At 49.5% G+C, this 16,538-nt stretch overlaps 1 protein-coding gene across 2 annotated transcripts in view; it reads right to left on the bottom strand.

Moving 5' to 3' along the window:
- GALNT18 (polypeptide N-acetylgalactosaminyltransferase 18) overlaps nucleotides 1-16,538 on the bottom strand; it is a 307,990-nt gene that overhangs the window by 139,906 nt on the left and 151,546 nt on the right. For both annotated transcript variants that reach the window (XM_072969508.1, XM_031681195.2), the window contains exon 2: nucleotides 10,011-10,203. In XM_072969508.1, the coding sequence (XP_072825609.1) occupies nucleotides 10,011-10,203 (193 nt within the window). The remainder of the gene's footprint in view (nucleotides 1-10,010; nucleotides 10,204-16,538) is intronic.

Here is a 16,538-nt window from a genome sequence, read left to right on the forward strand (position 1 = left end):
GCAGCTCCGGATGGTGAGGCTCTGAGAATTCAGAGGGAGCCTCTGGAGAAGTGGGAACAGACGTAAGGTCACAGTCTTCATGGCTGGTGGAGCTAGTGGGGCAGACAGTAAACTTGTACTGATAAAGTGGCCGTATTAGAAGCTGTTCATTACACCTTCATAAGAGAAAATCAAAGGTCATGTGCCAGCACTTTGACCACATATGTAGCACTTTTAAATGCAGTTAGCAAGTAGGCTGTGTGTTAGTACTTCTGTCAGTTTCCAAGCCGAAGGAAAGGCCGACTGCTGGTCTTGGTAGCCCTAAATAAGCACTAGCCAGAAGAATTATTTGACTGTTAACCACCAATCTTTTCAGTGTTGTTTTGACAACACAATTCACAACAACAACAAATTTTTGGAAAGGGTTTGATGAGTTTAAGGAGTCAGTCTTGTCTCTTCATTAAGTCCCTCTGTCCCTCCACCTCCTCATCTTCCTCCCTTCACTGCAGTTTTATGAGCTCCTTCTCTCCACAGCCTCCTCTCCAGCCACGGCACTGTTCCCTTGGCCCCACCGGGCCTTTGCACGGCTCAGGGTGGCACGCCATCGTAAGCTTCTGAGCAGACCTCTCCCCCTCACAGAGCCCTTCCCTGACCACTCCTTCTAGAACAGTAGCCAGGGCACCACGCTGTCGTCGGACCCTGTGTTACTCTGCATCTCAGCACTGATATGAAATCATACCCTTTGTTTCCATGTTTGCCTGTTTCCCCCAACCAAACATAAGCTCCAGGAGGACAGGCACTCTGTCCATGTCCCGCTGAACCCTCAGTGCAGTACCCACCTCATGGGAGAAACTCAAGAAATATTTCTTCCACTAAATACAAGAATGAATGAATTCTACACCAATTTGTTACCCTAATGGCTTTACTCCAATTCTAAACAGGAAGCAGGTTTGGGGAAAGGCTCGCCTTTCCCTTCCCCCGCTCCTCTTTGGTGAGAGAAAAAGAGAGCTGGAAATAGAATACGAGAAGTTTCCGCAAATTTCTGGTCACCATAGAGACAGTGATTTTAGTTTATTAATCTCTTGCTCTTAAGCAGGCTGGGGCCCCACTGTGATTTCTCCAAATTGCTCAGCGCCGGTTATCCTGCAGCCTTCCTCATTAAGGAAGAGCTGGCCCGTCCCTGTCCTGCAGCTCTTTAATTACTGCCGAGCAAAGCCCTGTGCTGTTATGCTCATTATTGCACTTTCTCACCTGGCTACACCGTCTGCCTTGGAGCAATGCAGCTGGTCACCGCCCTGAACCCCTGAGCCTTCAGAGGCCAGTGGTGGGAGCAGGCAGCCTCCTCTCCGAGCCCAGGGCCTGGGACAGGGCTTTCGGTGCTGCCCTCTCCTTTCACTCAACTCTCCTGAAGACGGGAGCTCAGGGCCTTCTGAAACAGCACTGAGTTCCAGCCGGAGAAAGTCACCGGCAGTGGTTCCCCCGTTAGACTCTCACGGCCCTCTTCGCTTGTCCTTCATGCCACATATATGCTACTGCAATGTGTTTTTACATGATTATTTAATAGACGTCAGTGTCTCCACTAGACTATAAGCTGTGTGAGGTCAAGACCACCTCTGCTTTACTCACCAGGTACCCCTCATGCCTCACACAGTGTCCAGCACACTGTAAAAACTCAGAAATCACTGGCTGGCTGGCTAAGTGAACACAGGAGTCAATGCCTGAATAGTGCACAGTGGAACGGGCACAGGCCTGTGAAAGCTCTGTGGGTGGGCGTTCCACAGCGGCCTGACAGGCCAGGAATCATGGAATTGAGCATTCACTGCCTGCCCGACTGCAGCAACAAGCCAGATCATCCAGTAAGCCAGAGGGGCGGTGGAGGCAGTGGGGATACTCAGTGTGGCCAGGGGCTTCAAGGACCCAGCAAGACGCCACATCTGGCTCCAGGGAGGAGACAATGGACATCTGAGAACGGGGAGTTTTAACAGTCAGTAAGGTAAGAGAAATGGGCCAGCCGGATCTAGGAACAGAATCGGACACACCAATCACTACAGGTAAAACTCTAAGCTGACGTGATCATCAAAATGTCCAGCTTTTATCAGAGGCAAAAGTTCTACAAACATCCTTTCTGGGGACTCTACTGTTTCAGAGAAAAGAGCTGCTCGGCTCAACGTCAACTGCAAGGAGAACGAGAGGGAAACGAACCATTTACATGTAAACAGCCCATAGGAAGCAGAGTGGCCATCTGTTCCTAAAACATCTTATTAAAAATCCAGGGGAAATGGGATCCCTGGAAGGACATGGATAGCCACCCAGGGAACAACACTCAGCTGGCGCTGGTGGAAACGTCACGTAAGGGACTAAGCGTCTCCTGGTGGTGGGTTTGTTGGTGAGCAGGCCAGGCCCGGGGCAAGGACTGCTGAGGAGCGCAGGGTAGACGAAGGCAGGCCCTATGGCTCAGAAAAAGGAGGACGGGGCCTTCCTGCCCTAAAGCAGAGCCTGGCTCTGGCCTCTGATGCCTCAGACTCTGGGGCTGGGGAGAAATCACTCTGGCTGATCTGTCCTGCAGTGCCTGCCTGGCCCTCCTCTGATCGAGTGCCAGGGTGGAAGGCCTGTCCTGTGTGGCTCCTTGTCCGCCTCGTGGTCCTTTTGGTCATTAAAGTCATGACCGTGTCCCTCCAAGCCATCTTTTCTACAAATTAGAGACCCAGATAAAAAGTAGCAGCAAGTTCAATAGCAGTTACTATGTTTCTGGCAATGTTTGAAGAGCTCTCAATATATTACACATTTAATCTTTGAATCACCATCTCGAATTTACAGACAGGAAAACCAACGCACAGAGAGGCGAGGTAACTTGCTGGAGGTCAGCCAGCTTATAAATGAGAGTCCAGCCTTGGGAGCCAGGGAATCAGATTTTAAATAATCTAGCAGTGACTTCATCTGTTTGTCACATTACCCAGTTTTTCTTCAGAGTTGTCCTCCTGTAAACATATCACACTTTCTCTACATCCCATAAAACCCAAATCTGCAGTTGTGACTTGAACAGCAGAGAACAGAACTCTCATCTCCCCGTTTAGAGATATTAATACGGCTCAGGATTACATTCACTTTAAGAACATTGCTACTGGATATATCCAGAAGGAGCCCTACTTCAGGATGACACCTGCAGCCCAATGCTCATAGCAGCACTATTTACAGTAGCCAAGACATGGAAACAGCCTACATGTCCATCAACAGGTGACTGGATAAAGAAGAGGTGGTATATTTATACAATGGAATACTACTCAGCCATAAAAACCGACAACATAACGCCATTTGCAGCAACATGGATGCTCCTGGAGAATGTCATTCCAAGTGAAGTAAGCCAGAAAGAGAAGGAAAAATACCATATGAGATCGTTCATATGTGGAATCGAAAAAAAAAAAAGAGCATAAATACAAAACAGAAATAGATTCACAGATATAGAATATAAACTTGTGGTTGCCAAGGGGGCATGGGGTGGGAAGAGATAGACTGGGATTTCAAAATTATAGAATAGATAAACAAGATTATACTGTATAGCACAGGGAAATATATACAAGATCTTATAGTAGCTCACAGAGAAAAAAATGTGACAATGAATATATATATGTTCATGTATAACTGAAAAATTGTGCTCTACACTGGAATTTGACACATTGTAAAATGATTATAAATCAATAAAATATGTTAAAAAAAAAAGAACATTGCTATTGGCCCATAATGTGTTTAAGTAACCAGGAACCAAAGTATTTTCCAAGATCGCTCTAGTTAAAAAGTATTTCCCCCTGTGTTTGTGTAGTTAGCATTTTTGATGCAAAAGCAGAAGCATAACTCAGGCCATTGATTTTACCCCTTTGTCCGGAGGTTGTCCTCATGGAAGTCCCAACTTTCAAAGAGCTTGAGGTCATCTCCATGGAGCTGAGATCCCACATCAGAAAAACTCCCCTGGACAAGGTGAGGCAAGGGTGCTGAGTAGTGCCCTAGAGACACAGAGCCAGGAGAAAACCCTGGCTCTGCTACATGCCCCCTGCGGGAACTTGAACAAGTTTCTTAACCTTACAAATATTCACTATTCCCCTATATAAAATGGAGATAATAATAAGTACCCCAGAGAGACTTGAGGATCAAGTTAAAGGAGAAAACAGACATGAAGCAGTTTGCATAGCACTGGGCACACAGTAAGCCAGCAAGCAGAGGCGCCTGGTATAAATCCTCAGCCCCAGGTAGCAGCTCCCACGTGGGCCAGCAATCATGGTGCCGGGTCCTCAACCGAAGCTGCCCTTCTTCTCCCCCAGGACCAGATACACAAGTTACAGGGCTCAGTGCAAAAGGAAAATATGGCGGCCCTGTTCAAAAATTAGTAAGAATTTTAACACAGCACCAGCAGAGCATGAAACCAAGCACAGAGCCACTTTCTGCCTTCTTGGGTTCCTATGGAACAGGGGACTCTGTACAGGGTCCTGATACTAATATTACTGTTGTAAGAAATTCCTACAAACTTGGTGGCTTCAAACAACACAAAATTGTTATCCTACAGTTCTGGAAGCCAGAAGTCTGACGAAGGTCTCACTGAGCTAAAATCAAAGGGTCGGCAGATCTGCATTCCTTTCTGGAGGTTCTAGCTGACAATCTCCGAGCTATCGTTCTTTCCTTTTTCAGTGTGTAAAGGCTGCCCACATTCATGGTTCTTTTCCACCTTCAAAGCCAGCATTGGCTGGTTGGGCCCTTCTCACGTTGCCACCTCTCTGGCTCTCTCTTCTTTTAAGTGCCCCGTGATTACATCGGCCCCACCCAGATAACTCAGGATAATCTCCTTGTTTAAACTCAGCTGATTAGCAACCTTAAATCCATCTGCAACCTAATTCTCCTTTGCCATGTAACATACCATATTCACAGGTTCCAGGGATTAGGACATGATACCCTCAGAAGGACATTATTCTGCCTACCACACACACTCATGAAGCCAGCCCTGCTGACCCTGAAGTTCAGAAACCTCAGACGTCCAGAGGCTGCACCATGAAGACCCGACGGCCTTCCGATCCATACACACAAACCTGTGACCATACTCACAGTGGTGGCAGCCACCTTGGATGGGACCTAACCTGCTCCCGGGGTGGACCCAGAGCCCTGGCTCCAGGCTGCACTCTTTTTGTGCTATAATCCCATCCCGCTTCTTTCCACTTGGATGTTCACACAGGATCTCTTCAGCTCAGAACCCAGGGCTCCTTGGTGGGGGTGTGTGTGGATCTATCCCAGATGCTCCCATCTGGGGCTACAGAAAATAGCTTAATCCCCTTTACCAGCCCCCTGTGCCTCAGCCCCACACCCTAACCCACCAGGTAACCCAAGAGCCAGGTCACCCTAACCTCTGGAGGGATGTGGACCTCAGGGGATGCTGGAGAGAAAGGCATCATTACTGACAGCTCAGGAACCTCTGAGGATCTGCCAGCAAAAGGCAGGAAGCAGCACCTCCAGAGGCTCTGCCCTGAGCTACATTGCAGGTAGGCCATAGAGTTACCATGGCAACAGGATAGCCCTAAAGCCAGGACCCGGAGCTCCCCCTTTTCCTACTCAAACCCACTAGATCAGGTGCTCGTCCCTTACACTTTCCCCTGGCCCCTGCCTGCAGAAAACACTGAGGCAGGCACCTGCTGCTGTGGAACTGATGAGTACATACCCATGTGCTACTGACCCCACCACCATTGCAGGGGTGGGAGGCCCACCCTTACCTTCCTGCCTGAGCTGGCGAGCTTGCTTTAAGCCCCCCATGATACTCCTTCCCCACAATCACTATCCATCTTCTCAATGACCCTCCCAAATGATGCTACCTCCATCCTCCCTCTTCATTCTGCAGGCAGAAGTCTTCCCTGTTTTCTTTCCATGCCCTATATTTTAAAATAGATGTTTCATTTACATGCAGTAAAATGCACAAGATCTTAAGTGTATAGTTTGATGGGGCTTTGACAAAACATAAAATCATATAACATATAAACATATAAAATCAATCACATTCCAATCAAGACTTGTTTTTCTCATTTTCTCTTTTTGCCTCTGGGAGGTTACATTTGGATCCTACAGACAAGAAGGAGAGGGGACACTGGGAGGCCAGAGGAGGGACCTAGAGAAAACCACGGGGATGTCTGCAGCTTGCATCTGGGGACATGAGGTATGGAGCAAAGTCCAGCCAGGCTGAGATGCAGTTTTTCTTCCCTTCAATCCTCAGGCCTAGGTGTCTTCCAACCCAAGAAGCAAGAGGGCAAACCACTGCCCAGATCAGGCAAAGGCAACCATGCAGTGAGGTCCAGGAGGCCACTACTTTCCTGTCTCCTCTGGGTCGTCCCACCCAGATAGCCAAAGCCCTGCTCTGCTCTTGTTGTAACAATGCAGGAGAATGAATGAACTTTGATTTCCCCGAAAGCCAAGTGTCCTGGCACCCAGAGGAAATCTGTCCTCTCTCTGCATGAACCAAAGAGCCCAGGTTAGGCTAATGACACATTTCAGATTCCCGTGTCCTTCCTTTCTCAGGGGAGGGTGGTCAAAATTGGTAAAGGGGGGCTCCTTACAGACACCGTTCCCCAGGTCCAGCCTTCCTGAGCAGAGGCCCCAGGAGGACAGGGCTTCCATGGACAAGTATAGCCCCTGACTTACTAGAAACCTGCAAGGATGACTCCTCCCCAAGGAGGCAGGAGATGGCCTGCAAGTTTTCTGATCACTTGTTTCACTTTCCCACCACCTTCCATTCTCTATCCTACTACTGTGGAAGCTCCTTGCTTTACTCCTGGCACACACTTGGTGCTCAAGAAATGCTTCTTGAATGAATAAACCAATGAAACCCAGCAACTAGCTGGATGGACTTTCTTCCTTCTGGTTACCTCTGATCCTGTGTATAAGACACTGTTCACAATTTGGTCCTTTCTCAGATAGAGGACAAGGTGGGTCAGATTCCCAAGAAAGGAGACAAAATAAGGGTCCAGCCAGAGATGATGGAAGGGAGGGTGAGGCAGGATTCGAGACACCCACTTTTTGGTCCAGGAATGAAGCCAACATGCATAATGCCAGGGTTAGAACTTGGAAGAGCAAAGTCAAGAACATAAAGAGCGAAGGGCAGAATCCAAGGATGCCTCCAGGACCAGAGGTCCCCAAGGGCAAATAGGAGGTAACTGGCGGAAAGGCACAGGGGCTGGGACAGAAGCAACGTCCACCTGGCGTGATTCTTCTGATTCTTCTAGAGACTGTCCTTAGCATGAGGCTTCCTCTCCAGATGCTCCCTCCACCCCCACCTTCCTCGCTCCAAATCCCAACATTAGCGTAGCTGAGGTATCAGTTTATGCCTTGATAACGGGTTTGAGTTTCCCTAAATCAATTTTGCCTAACACTTACAGAGAGACCCTCCTGACCCAGAGAAGCTGATCAGCTCCATACTATACACTGTTAAAGCAGGTCCCCATTCCCAGTAGAGTGACACAAAGGACACCTCAAGGCAGTAACACACAGTGGTGGTTATTGCCAGACTGTGTGGGTTCAAATCCCAAGCTCTACCACTTGGGCAGATTATATAAGGTCTCTGTGCCTCAGTTTCCCCTTCTGTAAAATGGAGACCAATAACAATACTGTGAAATAGTAAGAAACACATCTGTTGGTCTGTGCTCCCAGTTCCTGATAATATTTAGTCTTTGATCCAGTTCTTGAGCCAGAGCTCCCTTGTCATTTCTTGTGTGATAGAAGTATCTTTTGAGCTAATGAGGTGATTCTTGGATGGCTCCTGAATGAGGGCTGGTCACCGGAAAGACCAAGCTATGATTAGAAGTTTGGAACTTTCAGCCCCCTCCTCCAGAGAGAGGGGAGAGGCTGGAAAATGAATTAACAATCAATAATGCCTACATGATGATGACTCCATCAAAATTCCTGAAATGTGGAGTTCAGAGAGCCTCCCACATACTGGGAGAGTGAGGCACCCCAACTCCACAGGCACAGAAGCTCCTGAGCTCGGGACCCTTCCAGACTCACCCCATGTCTCTCTTCATTTGCCAGTTCTTCTGTATCCCTTAGCATAATCCTTAAATGATTTGCTTGCTCATCCTTTATCCTTTATAACAAACTGGTAAAATTTTCCCTAATTCTATGGGTTATTCTAGCAAATTATTGAACCCAAGGAGGGGCTGAACCCCAATCTGTAGCCAGTCAATGAGAAATACAGGTGACCAGCTGGGACATGTGGGGCCAGCCTTGTAGGACTGAGTCCTTAACTTACGGGACATGACACTAACTCCAGGTAGATAGTATCCAAATGGAATTGAATTGTATGGCCACCCAGCTGGTGTCACAGAATTGGTTAGTGTGGAAAAAATCCAAACATCTGGTATCAGGAGCACCCTGGGTAGGAAGGTAACAGAAGACAGTGTGTGTTTCCTAGACAAGTACCTACTCCAGAAGATTACTGTGAGATGTCAAAGACTTAATATAAATAAAGTATCAAATGTTTCTCTGAAAACAAGGTTTATGCTATATTAATGTTTTCTGGTGTAATTTGAAATAGGATGACAGTAAAGATATTAAAAAAGATGTTTCCAAAATGAGTTAAACGGGATAAGCAAGCAATGACCTTGTTACAAGGCAGAAATGTTTTCATGGAAACGAACAGACCAAGAGAGGCACTGTTTTACACAAGCACATGCTTGTTTTGAGTGGTCCATCAACAGCTCTCCAATCTTGGGTGTGTGTCTGGCACTGGAGCTGAAGTACAGCTGGACAAGGCCTTCCAAGTTCACGTGCAAAGAGAAATCACCATTGGTAAAGCCACTGCAGGAGCCCCAGTGGAGAGGCAGAAGGCTCAGCTCTGCCTTTATCAGAGATTCTGCTTTATGGGCTATGAAGAGGGGTTGACAGGAGCCACCTTGCCCCACAGGTGAGGAGTGGGCGCTCTATAAGCTGTAAAGCTCTGTGCAGACAGACGCAAGGTCTTTGCATGATAACGACTGCTCCTCTCCAGGGGCTCAGCAGGAAACCGCAAAATTCTGCCCACCTGGAGTCCTTCAGAGACCCTTTCTTAGTAAACTTTGGAAGTCCCGGCTGGGTTGCCTCTGAAAACTTACTTCCTCCAGAGACTGTTTACTGGGGAGCCTGCCCTTCTGAGAAAGACCCCGGGGACTCAGTCCCTGCACCCTGCCACTCTCCGTTTCTCTCCCGCAGAAGCAGGCAGGACTGGTGTGTGGTGGGGCCTCTCAGCAAAGGCCAGGGGACTCCAGGTTTCCCTGGGCCAGGAAAAACCAGACCCAATGACACAGCATACAGCAGGTACTCAATAAATGTCTATGAAACTGTACTGAGCTCTCCTCCACAAAGAACAGAGCCTCCAAACCCAGCAGCAAGATCTTTCCTGAAAACTCCAGATGAAAGCTTACTGTATTTGCAGCTTTAAGAAAATTTTAAAAATAAGGAGAAAAACAGAAAAAGGTATGTATGTGGAGGGGAGCTCACAAAAGTTAATGAGATTTTCTCAGCTGTGGTACGTGCCCACATTTTTAATAATTAGGAGTAATAAAAATTCTTACCAAACCTTAAAGGAACATCTTCTATAACAAAGAGAGAAGTCAAGACAGACTTCTTTGTCGGGTGTAATGACTTGTTAGCCTCAGAAGATGGATGTGCTTTAAAAAACTAATTTACAGGAGAAAAATAATTGTTCATAAAAATGCAACTAATTGGGTTAAAATGACTTATTAACAGGAATGCCAGATGATTCTAGTGCCCTTAAGGATTAAATAAGGTTATTAATCTCTAAAATTTCTAATGGAAGAAAGCTTTCCCCTGCTCAGCAGATGGAGAAACTGAGGCTGAGGGAGGCGGCAGGGGAGAGGGACCTGCCCAGCACAGGCCGAGGGGGCAGACCCCGGCTGAAGCAGGAGGAGCACTCAGGAGTCTAGGCACCCAGTCCTGGCTCTGTCCCCAGCACTGTGGTGGCCCCACCTCCCCACAGGCAGCTCAACAAGGGCCCGGCCACTGACTCTGCTCACCCACTGGGTCTGAGGTCAGGTAGGGGCCGGTCAAGGGGCAGGCGGTCACTGAGGTAGGCGTTGTAGCCGTAGTACTGGAACTGCTTCAGGGCCACACGCCGGCCTTCGGGGCTGAGCTCCTGGCCCCAGTGTGCAAACAGGGAGGAATCTGTGAAGGGCTCAGCCTCTGCCTCCTCAGGTTTGACGGGGGTTTCTGGAGAAAGAATGGATAAGGAGACAGTGGGTCAGAGTGTACCCTTGCATATGCCATGTCAACCCCTTTCTCTTCCTCACCATTGCCTTGAGTAAAACAATCTCAGCCTCATCTTTGCAGGTGGTGGAAGGGAGACTGGAATCTTCATGCTTCCCCAAACTCAGTAATCCATCCATCCATACATCCATCCACCCAACAAACACTAGCATAAAGGATAGGGAAATACCCCAACATGGTCTGCTGGGAAGCTGATGGATGTGACCCTGATGACCCATGACTTTAAGTCAGAACCCCTTCCTTTCCCAGTCTGCCTTTCTTCCAGCAATGCTGGCCACAGCCCTGGAGTAGGTCTTCTGCCTCTCTTTCTCCAGATTGCACCCCTATTCCCTGCCAGTCCCAAGCCTGCCCCACACCCAGATCCCCAAGCTGGGGATCTGCTGCTCTGCCCAATTCTTGACAGCCCACCTCCCTCTCCACTCTCTGGCCCTGCTGTGAGTTGCCTGGTCCCACAGCATGGTATTCGCCTGGCTACAAGGACCGCCAGCCAGACTTCTGCCAGTCGCTTCAGACTCTATCCCCAGGATAGGGAATCACTGGCACAGGGGATGGCCAAACCACTCCCAGGCCCCACACACTCTGGCCACTGTTCACTGGACCCCTGGTAGACTTTGTTGGGGGGGCAGTCCTAATGCCAGGTCTCTCGGTTTTCCTGGAACTTTCCAAGGAAATGGAAGGGGCATTATTGCCTATAAGAGCAGAGGCTTCGATTTACATAGATGCAGATTCAAATAAACTCCTGCTTCACCATTAGCTGGCTATGTGACCACAGGCAAACACTCAATTCCTCAACGCCTCGAGTTCCCCACCTGTAATGCGGGAATAGTCAAACCTGGAACCCAACACCCCCAAGATCTGCGAGGATTACATCCAATAGCATATATAAAGTACTGAGCCCAGCATATGTCTCAGAGTAAGCACACACTACATGGTAATCAGGGTTGCTATAGCAAGCCTGACGGATCATTTAAATCCCTCCTTTATGGGGGAACAGATAGATCTTGCCAGGACATAGACTGATGGGTCAGGACTATAGACTTCATTCCCAGGTACAGGTGGTCAGGTAATCACTCAAGGTCAGAAATCAGAGAAACTAGAGAGAGATTCCAAACCCACTGGACAGTGCCTTCCATACTCATAAATGTGACATAAGTAAGAGATGGAACCAGGAGCCTGGAATGAGATAGAGACTAGGAGGAAGCAGAAGTGGGTTAGGAACAGGAGAGACAGGCTTGGGACACTTCCCAGTGTCCCCTTGGCTGTCTGTGTGTAGCCAGTAGGTGCCTGACACACCTATGCCAGGTAATTTAAAGGTACAGGCTGGAGATAGGGAAAGGGTCCAGCTGGGGAGCTCAGAGCTATGGACCACAGCTCTTCCTACCACCTCCTTCTGAGGGATGTTCAGAAGAGCCAGTCTGGGAGAGGGGAGGAGGCTTGGGAATAATAGGGCGACTCTTCCAGCACCCAGGACCCTCCTATCATGGAAGGGATGGATGCTCCAGGGAGAGGAAGCCCCCATTACTGGAGGTACACAAAGGATGTCATGGACGGAAGGGGGCTGTGGTAGCTCCCTGCAAATCAGAGGGCCGATGATTCTGAGAGCAGAGCAAGCACATCGATGCCAGAGACCTTAGAGAGATGCCAAAAGACGTGCAAACGGATCTGGGACTCACAGGTGGTGGGTGAACACGCATATCCTTGGGACATACTCCAAACTGGAGATCTGTGTGACTCCCGGGACAACTATCGCAGCTAGCCCTTGCTGAGTGCCCACCACGAGTCAGGCTCTGCTGTGAGCATTTTTCACACACCAGCTCATCTCTACAAGGTGGGAACTGTTACTGTCTCCTTTCTACAGATAATGAAAGTGAAGCACAGAGGATAAGAACCTTGCCCCAGTTCACTTAGAAGGAAGGAAAGTAGCTGAGATTCAATCCCAGGAGGGGACTGTCGCCTGAGGTCTTAACCACTAAGAAACACTGCATCTTCAGAGCCAAGGGCTGGACCCACGTGAATTCCAAAGACAAACAAGGTCTATCATCTCGGCTACCTTTTCCTTAAAGATATGAAAGGAAACTCATATATTAAACAGATTAGGCCACATCAAGGAGTAGATTGCAAATGACATGAGCATTTTTACGACAAAGCAAGAGCTTTTAGGACCATGGTGCTACTCAGAGCTGCATCCCAGAACTCAGGCTGCCCCTGTCCCCCTGGCTGGGCATGTATGAAGGGAAACACAGGGCTCATCCGATCTTGAAGGTCCTTGTTATCGCTAAGGAGATGGATGACTCATTCATTTGGAATGGGGGGCAGTAAAAATCTAAATCAGTGAACCAACCGAATCAGATAATATTTAACGGAAATGGAGTTTTACTGCCTTCACATACCTAAGTGGATATTACCAAGTAAAATGAGATCAGTTAATGAAAAAATTATGATTCACAATTGGGCCGGTGTTGCATAAAGATGGATTATAAACATATTGAAGTCCTGGGTTGCACCACATGTTCCTGCCTTTTTACTCAGGATGGGTATGAATGAGAACAAACTTAAAAGCAGTGGATCCTGAATAATAAGTCAGGGACGTGATGGCCAGAAGAGGTGTATTCGTTGAATTTCTGCCGGAGCCAAGCAAGGTGCTGACTGATGTCTTTACCCAAGGTTATCTCTGTCGTGCTCACGGGTGTGGACTCCATGAGGGTAGGATGACATCTGTCTTGTCCCCTGCTGTATCTTTGGCTCCCAGCACAGCACATGTCTCTTACAAGGGGCTCGGTGCATCATTTAAAAATAATTTAGTTAATAAGTACTCCATAGTGGTTAGTTACCAGACATGAGGAAACCAAAGATGAAGAGGTTAAATGACTAATTATGAGGTCACCCAGTTTGTCAGGGACATTGAAGCTTTCCTCTACATCACAAATGGCAAACTGTGGTCTGAGGGTCAAATCTGGCCCACCATCTATTCTGTAAAGAAAGCTTTTCTGGAACACACATCACATCCACTTGCTTATGTATTACCTACAGCTGCTTTAGCACTGCAAAGGCAGAGTGGGTGCGGCAGAGACCACATGGCTTGCAAAGTGGAAAATATATACCATCTGGCCCTTTAATAAAAACTGTGCTGACCGCCTGCTCTACAGCTAACATTTGACATCTCTTAGGTAAGGAGGCTTTGCCTCTGCTAATCTATTTCCTTAAGAGCACCGGCCATAGAAACAGAATCCACAGAATCCAGTTCTACCATTGTCCAGTTTGTTCTAGCTGATCTGCACCTCAGTTTCCTCATCTGGAAAGTGGGCTGGATAATAATAGGATCTTCTTCACAGACCACTTGAGATGGTCCATGTGAGGAGCTTAGGCCAGTGCCTGACATGTAATAAATATTAATTAGCTCAACAAGTGTCTGATGCTGAGGGCCATGGAGGAACTCGGAGCCCCCAGCCCACCATAGTGCTCTTCTCCCGACTCCTCTTGAGTTCAGATGGGAAAGATGAATGGCCCTGCCCTGATATCCCAGCTTGGGAAGATGCTGCTGCCATCCAGCCCCACAGGAAGGGGCTCCATGTCCACAGAAAGTGGCCTCCCCTTAACCAGTCCTCAACCCAACTCCCCTCACTCTCCAGTAAGAAAGCAGATCTACACGGTCGCCAGCTAAGAAGGACCATGTCTGACACAGTTGGGGTGACGGCAAAGAGACCTCAGGGAAGGGCCTGGGCTGGGTCCACTGCAGGGGCCCAAGGGTATCTGGACACATCTAGTGAGGGACCAGACCCACAGACGTCTCTCACCCAGGGACAAGGCACTCCCAGGAGCAGACTCAGGCTGTGGCTCCTGCTGGAGTTCAGGCCTACTGGGCCACGCCTGACCAAATGAGGTGTGTGTTCAGGGGGCTGAGGACCCCCAAGGGAGAGCTTGTCCATGGCACTGATGAGCAAGGCACCGTGAACTCAGCCCAGCGGCCATGCCAGAGCGTTTGGAGGGTTCTGAGTACAGCACGGAGGCCAGTCCCTCACCCAGCACTAGGTGCACGTCTGAGTCCTAGGGAGAAGCAGGCTGAGAGGGAACACTGAAGGGTTATTCCACTAGACAGCCGCATGCAGGACCCAAGTGGTACCTATGTAACGCTCAGGCAGGGCGGGAGGCATTCCTCCGCCTTCCCTGACTCACCGTGAACAACCAGGTGTTGTGGGCAGAAGGAGCCCCAGCGGGGCCTGAGGAGACTCATAGGCTGGGGAGACAATGCCATGCTATGCCCCCCTCTCTAGGGACCCTCCCACAGCCAGCTGTCTCCCTTGGCCTCTGCACAGATGGCTCTACAGAGCAGAAACTGGAGAACAAGAACCAGGGCTGCCAGAGCCTCAGCAGGGCTGCGTGGATGGGGAAGGAAGCACAGCACAGACTGCAAGTCTGAAAGGCCCAGGGTCGGCCATAGCATTTGGAAATAGTTCACGAACCTACAAGCACATATGCCAAAGCCCCACCTCCTCCCCATCACCAAAGGTAATGTCCACAGTAGCAAAGTGCATTATTATTATTTTTTCCCAAAGTACATTCTTTGAGATCCAATGAGGAGGGGACTTCAGGCTAATCTTGGGTGTTTACTGCAAAAGCTTTGCCCCTGGGCTGATGCCCTTGTACCTTGCACCCCAGTTCCATTGCACTGGCCCTGCCGGGTGGTGAGGCCAGGCCATCACAGTGGCCCTATGATGAAGGTTCTATCATTCCCATCACACATGAGAGGAAGCTGCAGCTCAGAGACATGAAAGAACTTGCTGCTAAAACCCCCCCTTCTCCTAAGCCCAACCCCCCCTCCACGTCCTGGGCTAGATGCACGTCTGGCTTGAGGACTGGAAAAACCTCAGGCCCTGGGAAGCTGCTCAGACGGTCTGCACTGGTTCCTAGGAGCTGTTAAACTACTGAAATACCTTCACAGCGCTGGGTAAACAGCTGCTTCCTAGAGTCCCTCCAGGTGGCCTTCTTACCCCAGCTGCTCTGGCCCTTTTCTTGGTTGGCATGATCCAGATCTTTCCACCAGCCAGCAACTAAAAGGTGCACACCTGGCCCGCCTGGAGCCCGGGATCCTGCTCCATGCTGTGACCAGCAGTCATGCAAATTGGTTGGTGCTTGTGCCTTGCTGGGTAAGTATAATCTGACTATTACTTGTTCGAGCCCTTCCTAGGAGGCCCCTGTGAAAAAGAATTACTGGTTTCTGGAGACCTTTCACTCAGCGCATCAGCTTGCCCAGGCCTCATTGTGCCTGACCTGTTTTCCAGAAAGTTCTGCTGGTGATCACACAGAGCATCCAGGAAATGCCACAATAGGGTCTCCAAGATGTGCCTACGGTGCCTGACATGCAGCCCACTAATGAGAACAGAGAATTACAGTTTCCCGTCCTGACAGCCTCCGCACTAATTCAGATACAGGAGGGCAGTGGGGCCACAAGCAGCTTGCGAAGCTGTGAGCAGTGAATGCTCCCAAGTCTGCAGCGTGGAGCCAAGGGCCCAGGCTCACCAGCTGGGCACAAGAAGCACATCTGGAGGCCCCGCCAAGGCCTGCGAGGTTTCTGAAGTGGCGGATGCTGAGCGCAGTGGGAAAACCTGCTTGAGGGTGGCTGCTTCAGTGCGCGGCCCGAGTGAGGGCCGGCCCAGCTGCTTTCGCTCCGGAGTCTTGCCAAGACTGCATGGTGGAATGAAAGGAAAATGGGTTCTGGAGTGAAACAGACATTGTGCTGCTGCCCAGCCCCGTCTGCTTCTGACTGTCTGTCCTCGCTAAGGACCACGTTCCTGGAGAGCTCCCGATCTTCTGAAGCTGAGCCACTGTGTCAGCTCCTGTCATGCACTCTGAGGTGCTGGTGGCTTTTTAGAGGAGCTGCAGGAGAAGCTGTGGCCCAGAACTCTCCCTAAGCAGGAGTCCAGCACCCAGCTCTGCTCCTTGCCTCTCAGGATGAACTCTAAAATGGCAAGAGAAGCGTTCACAAGGCACAACTGCTGCTGGAGGTCAAAGTTATTTGGGGCTGGGCAGCAGGACTGGCTAAGCCCTGCCGAGGGGTGGACAGAAGCAGCTGGGACACAGCTCACGTGGCTTAGGACCCCCAGCCCACGGCCCAGGCTGCACTGTGCACTCCTTGGAAGTGGCAGCTCTGTTTCTGGTCCCTTTGCATGGACACATTTAGGAATATTTTCCCAGGAAAGCAGTAGAGCCTTCCTGTTTCTTACGAATTTTCTCAGTCACTTGTATGGCTCTCTTGCAGACAGAGCCACAAAGGGTATGAG

This window comes from Vicugna pacos, chromosome 10, assembly GCF_048564905.1.
Source record: "Vicugna pacos chromosome 10, VicPac4, whole genome shotgun sequence".
Taxonomy (NCBI): Eukaryota; Metazoa; Chordata; class Mammalia; order Artiodactyla; family Camelidae; genus Vicugna; species Vicugna pacos.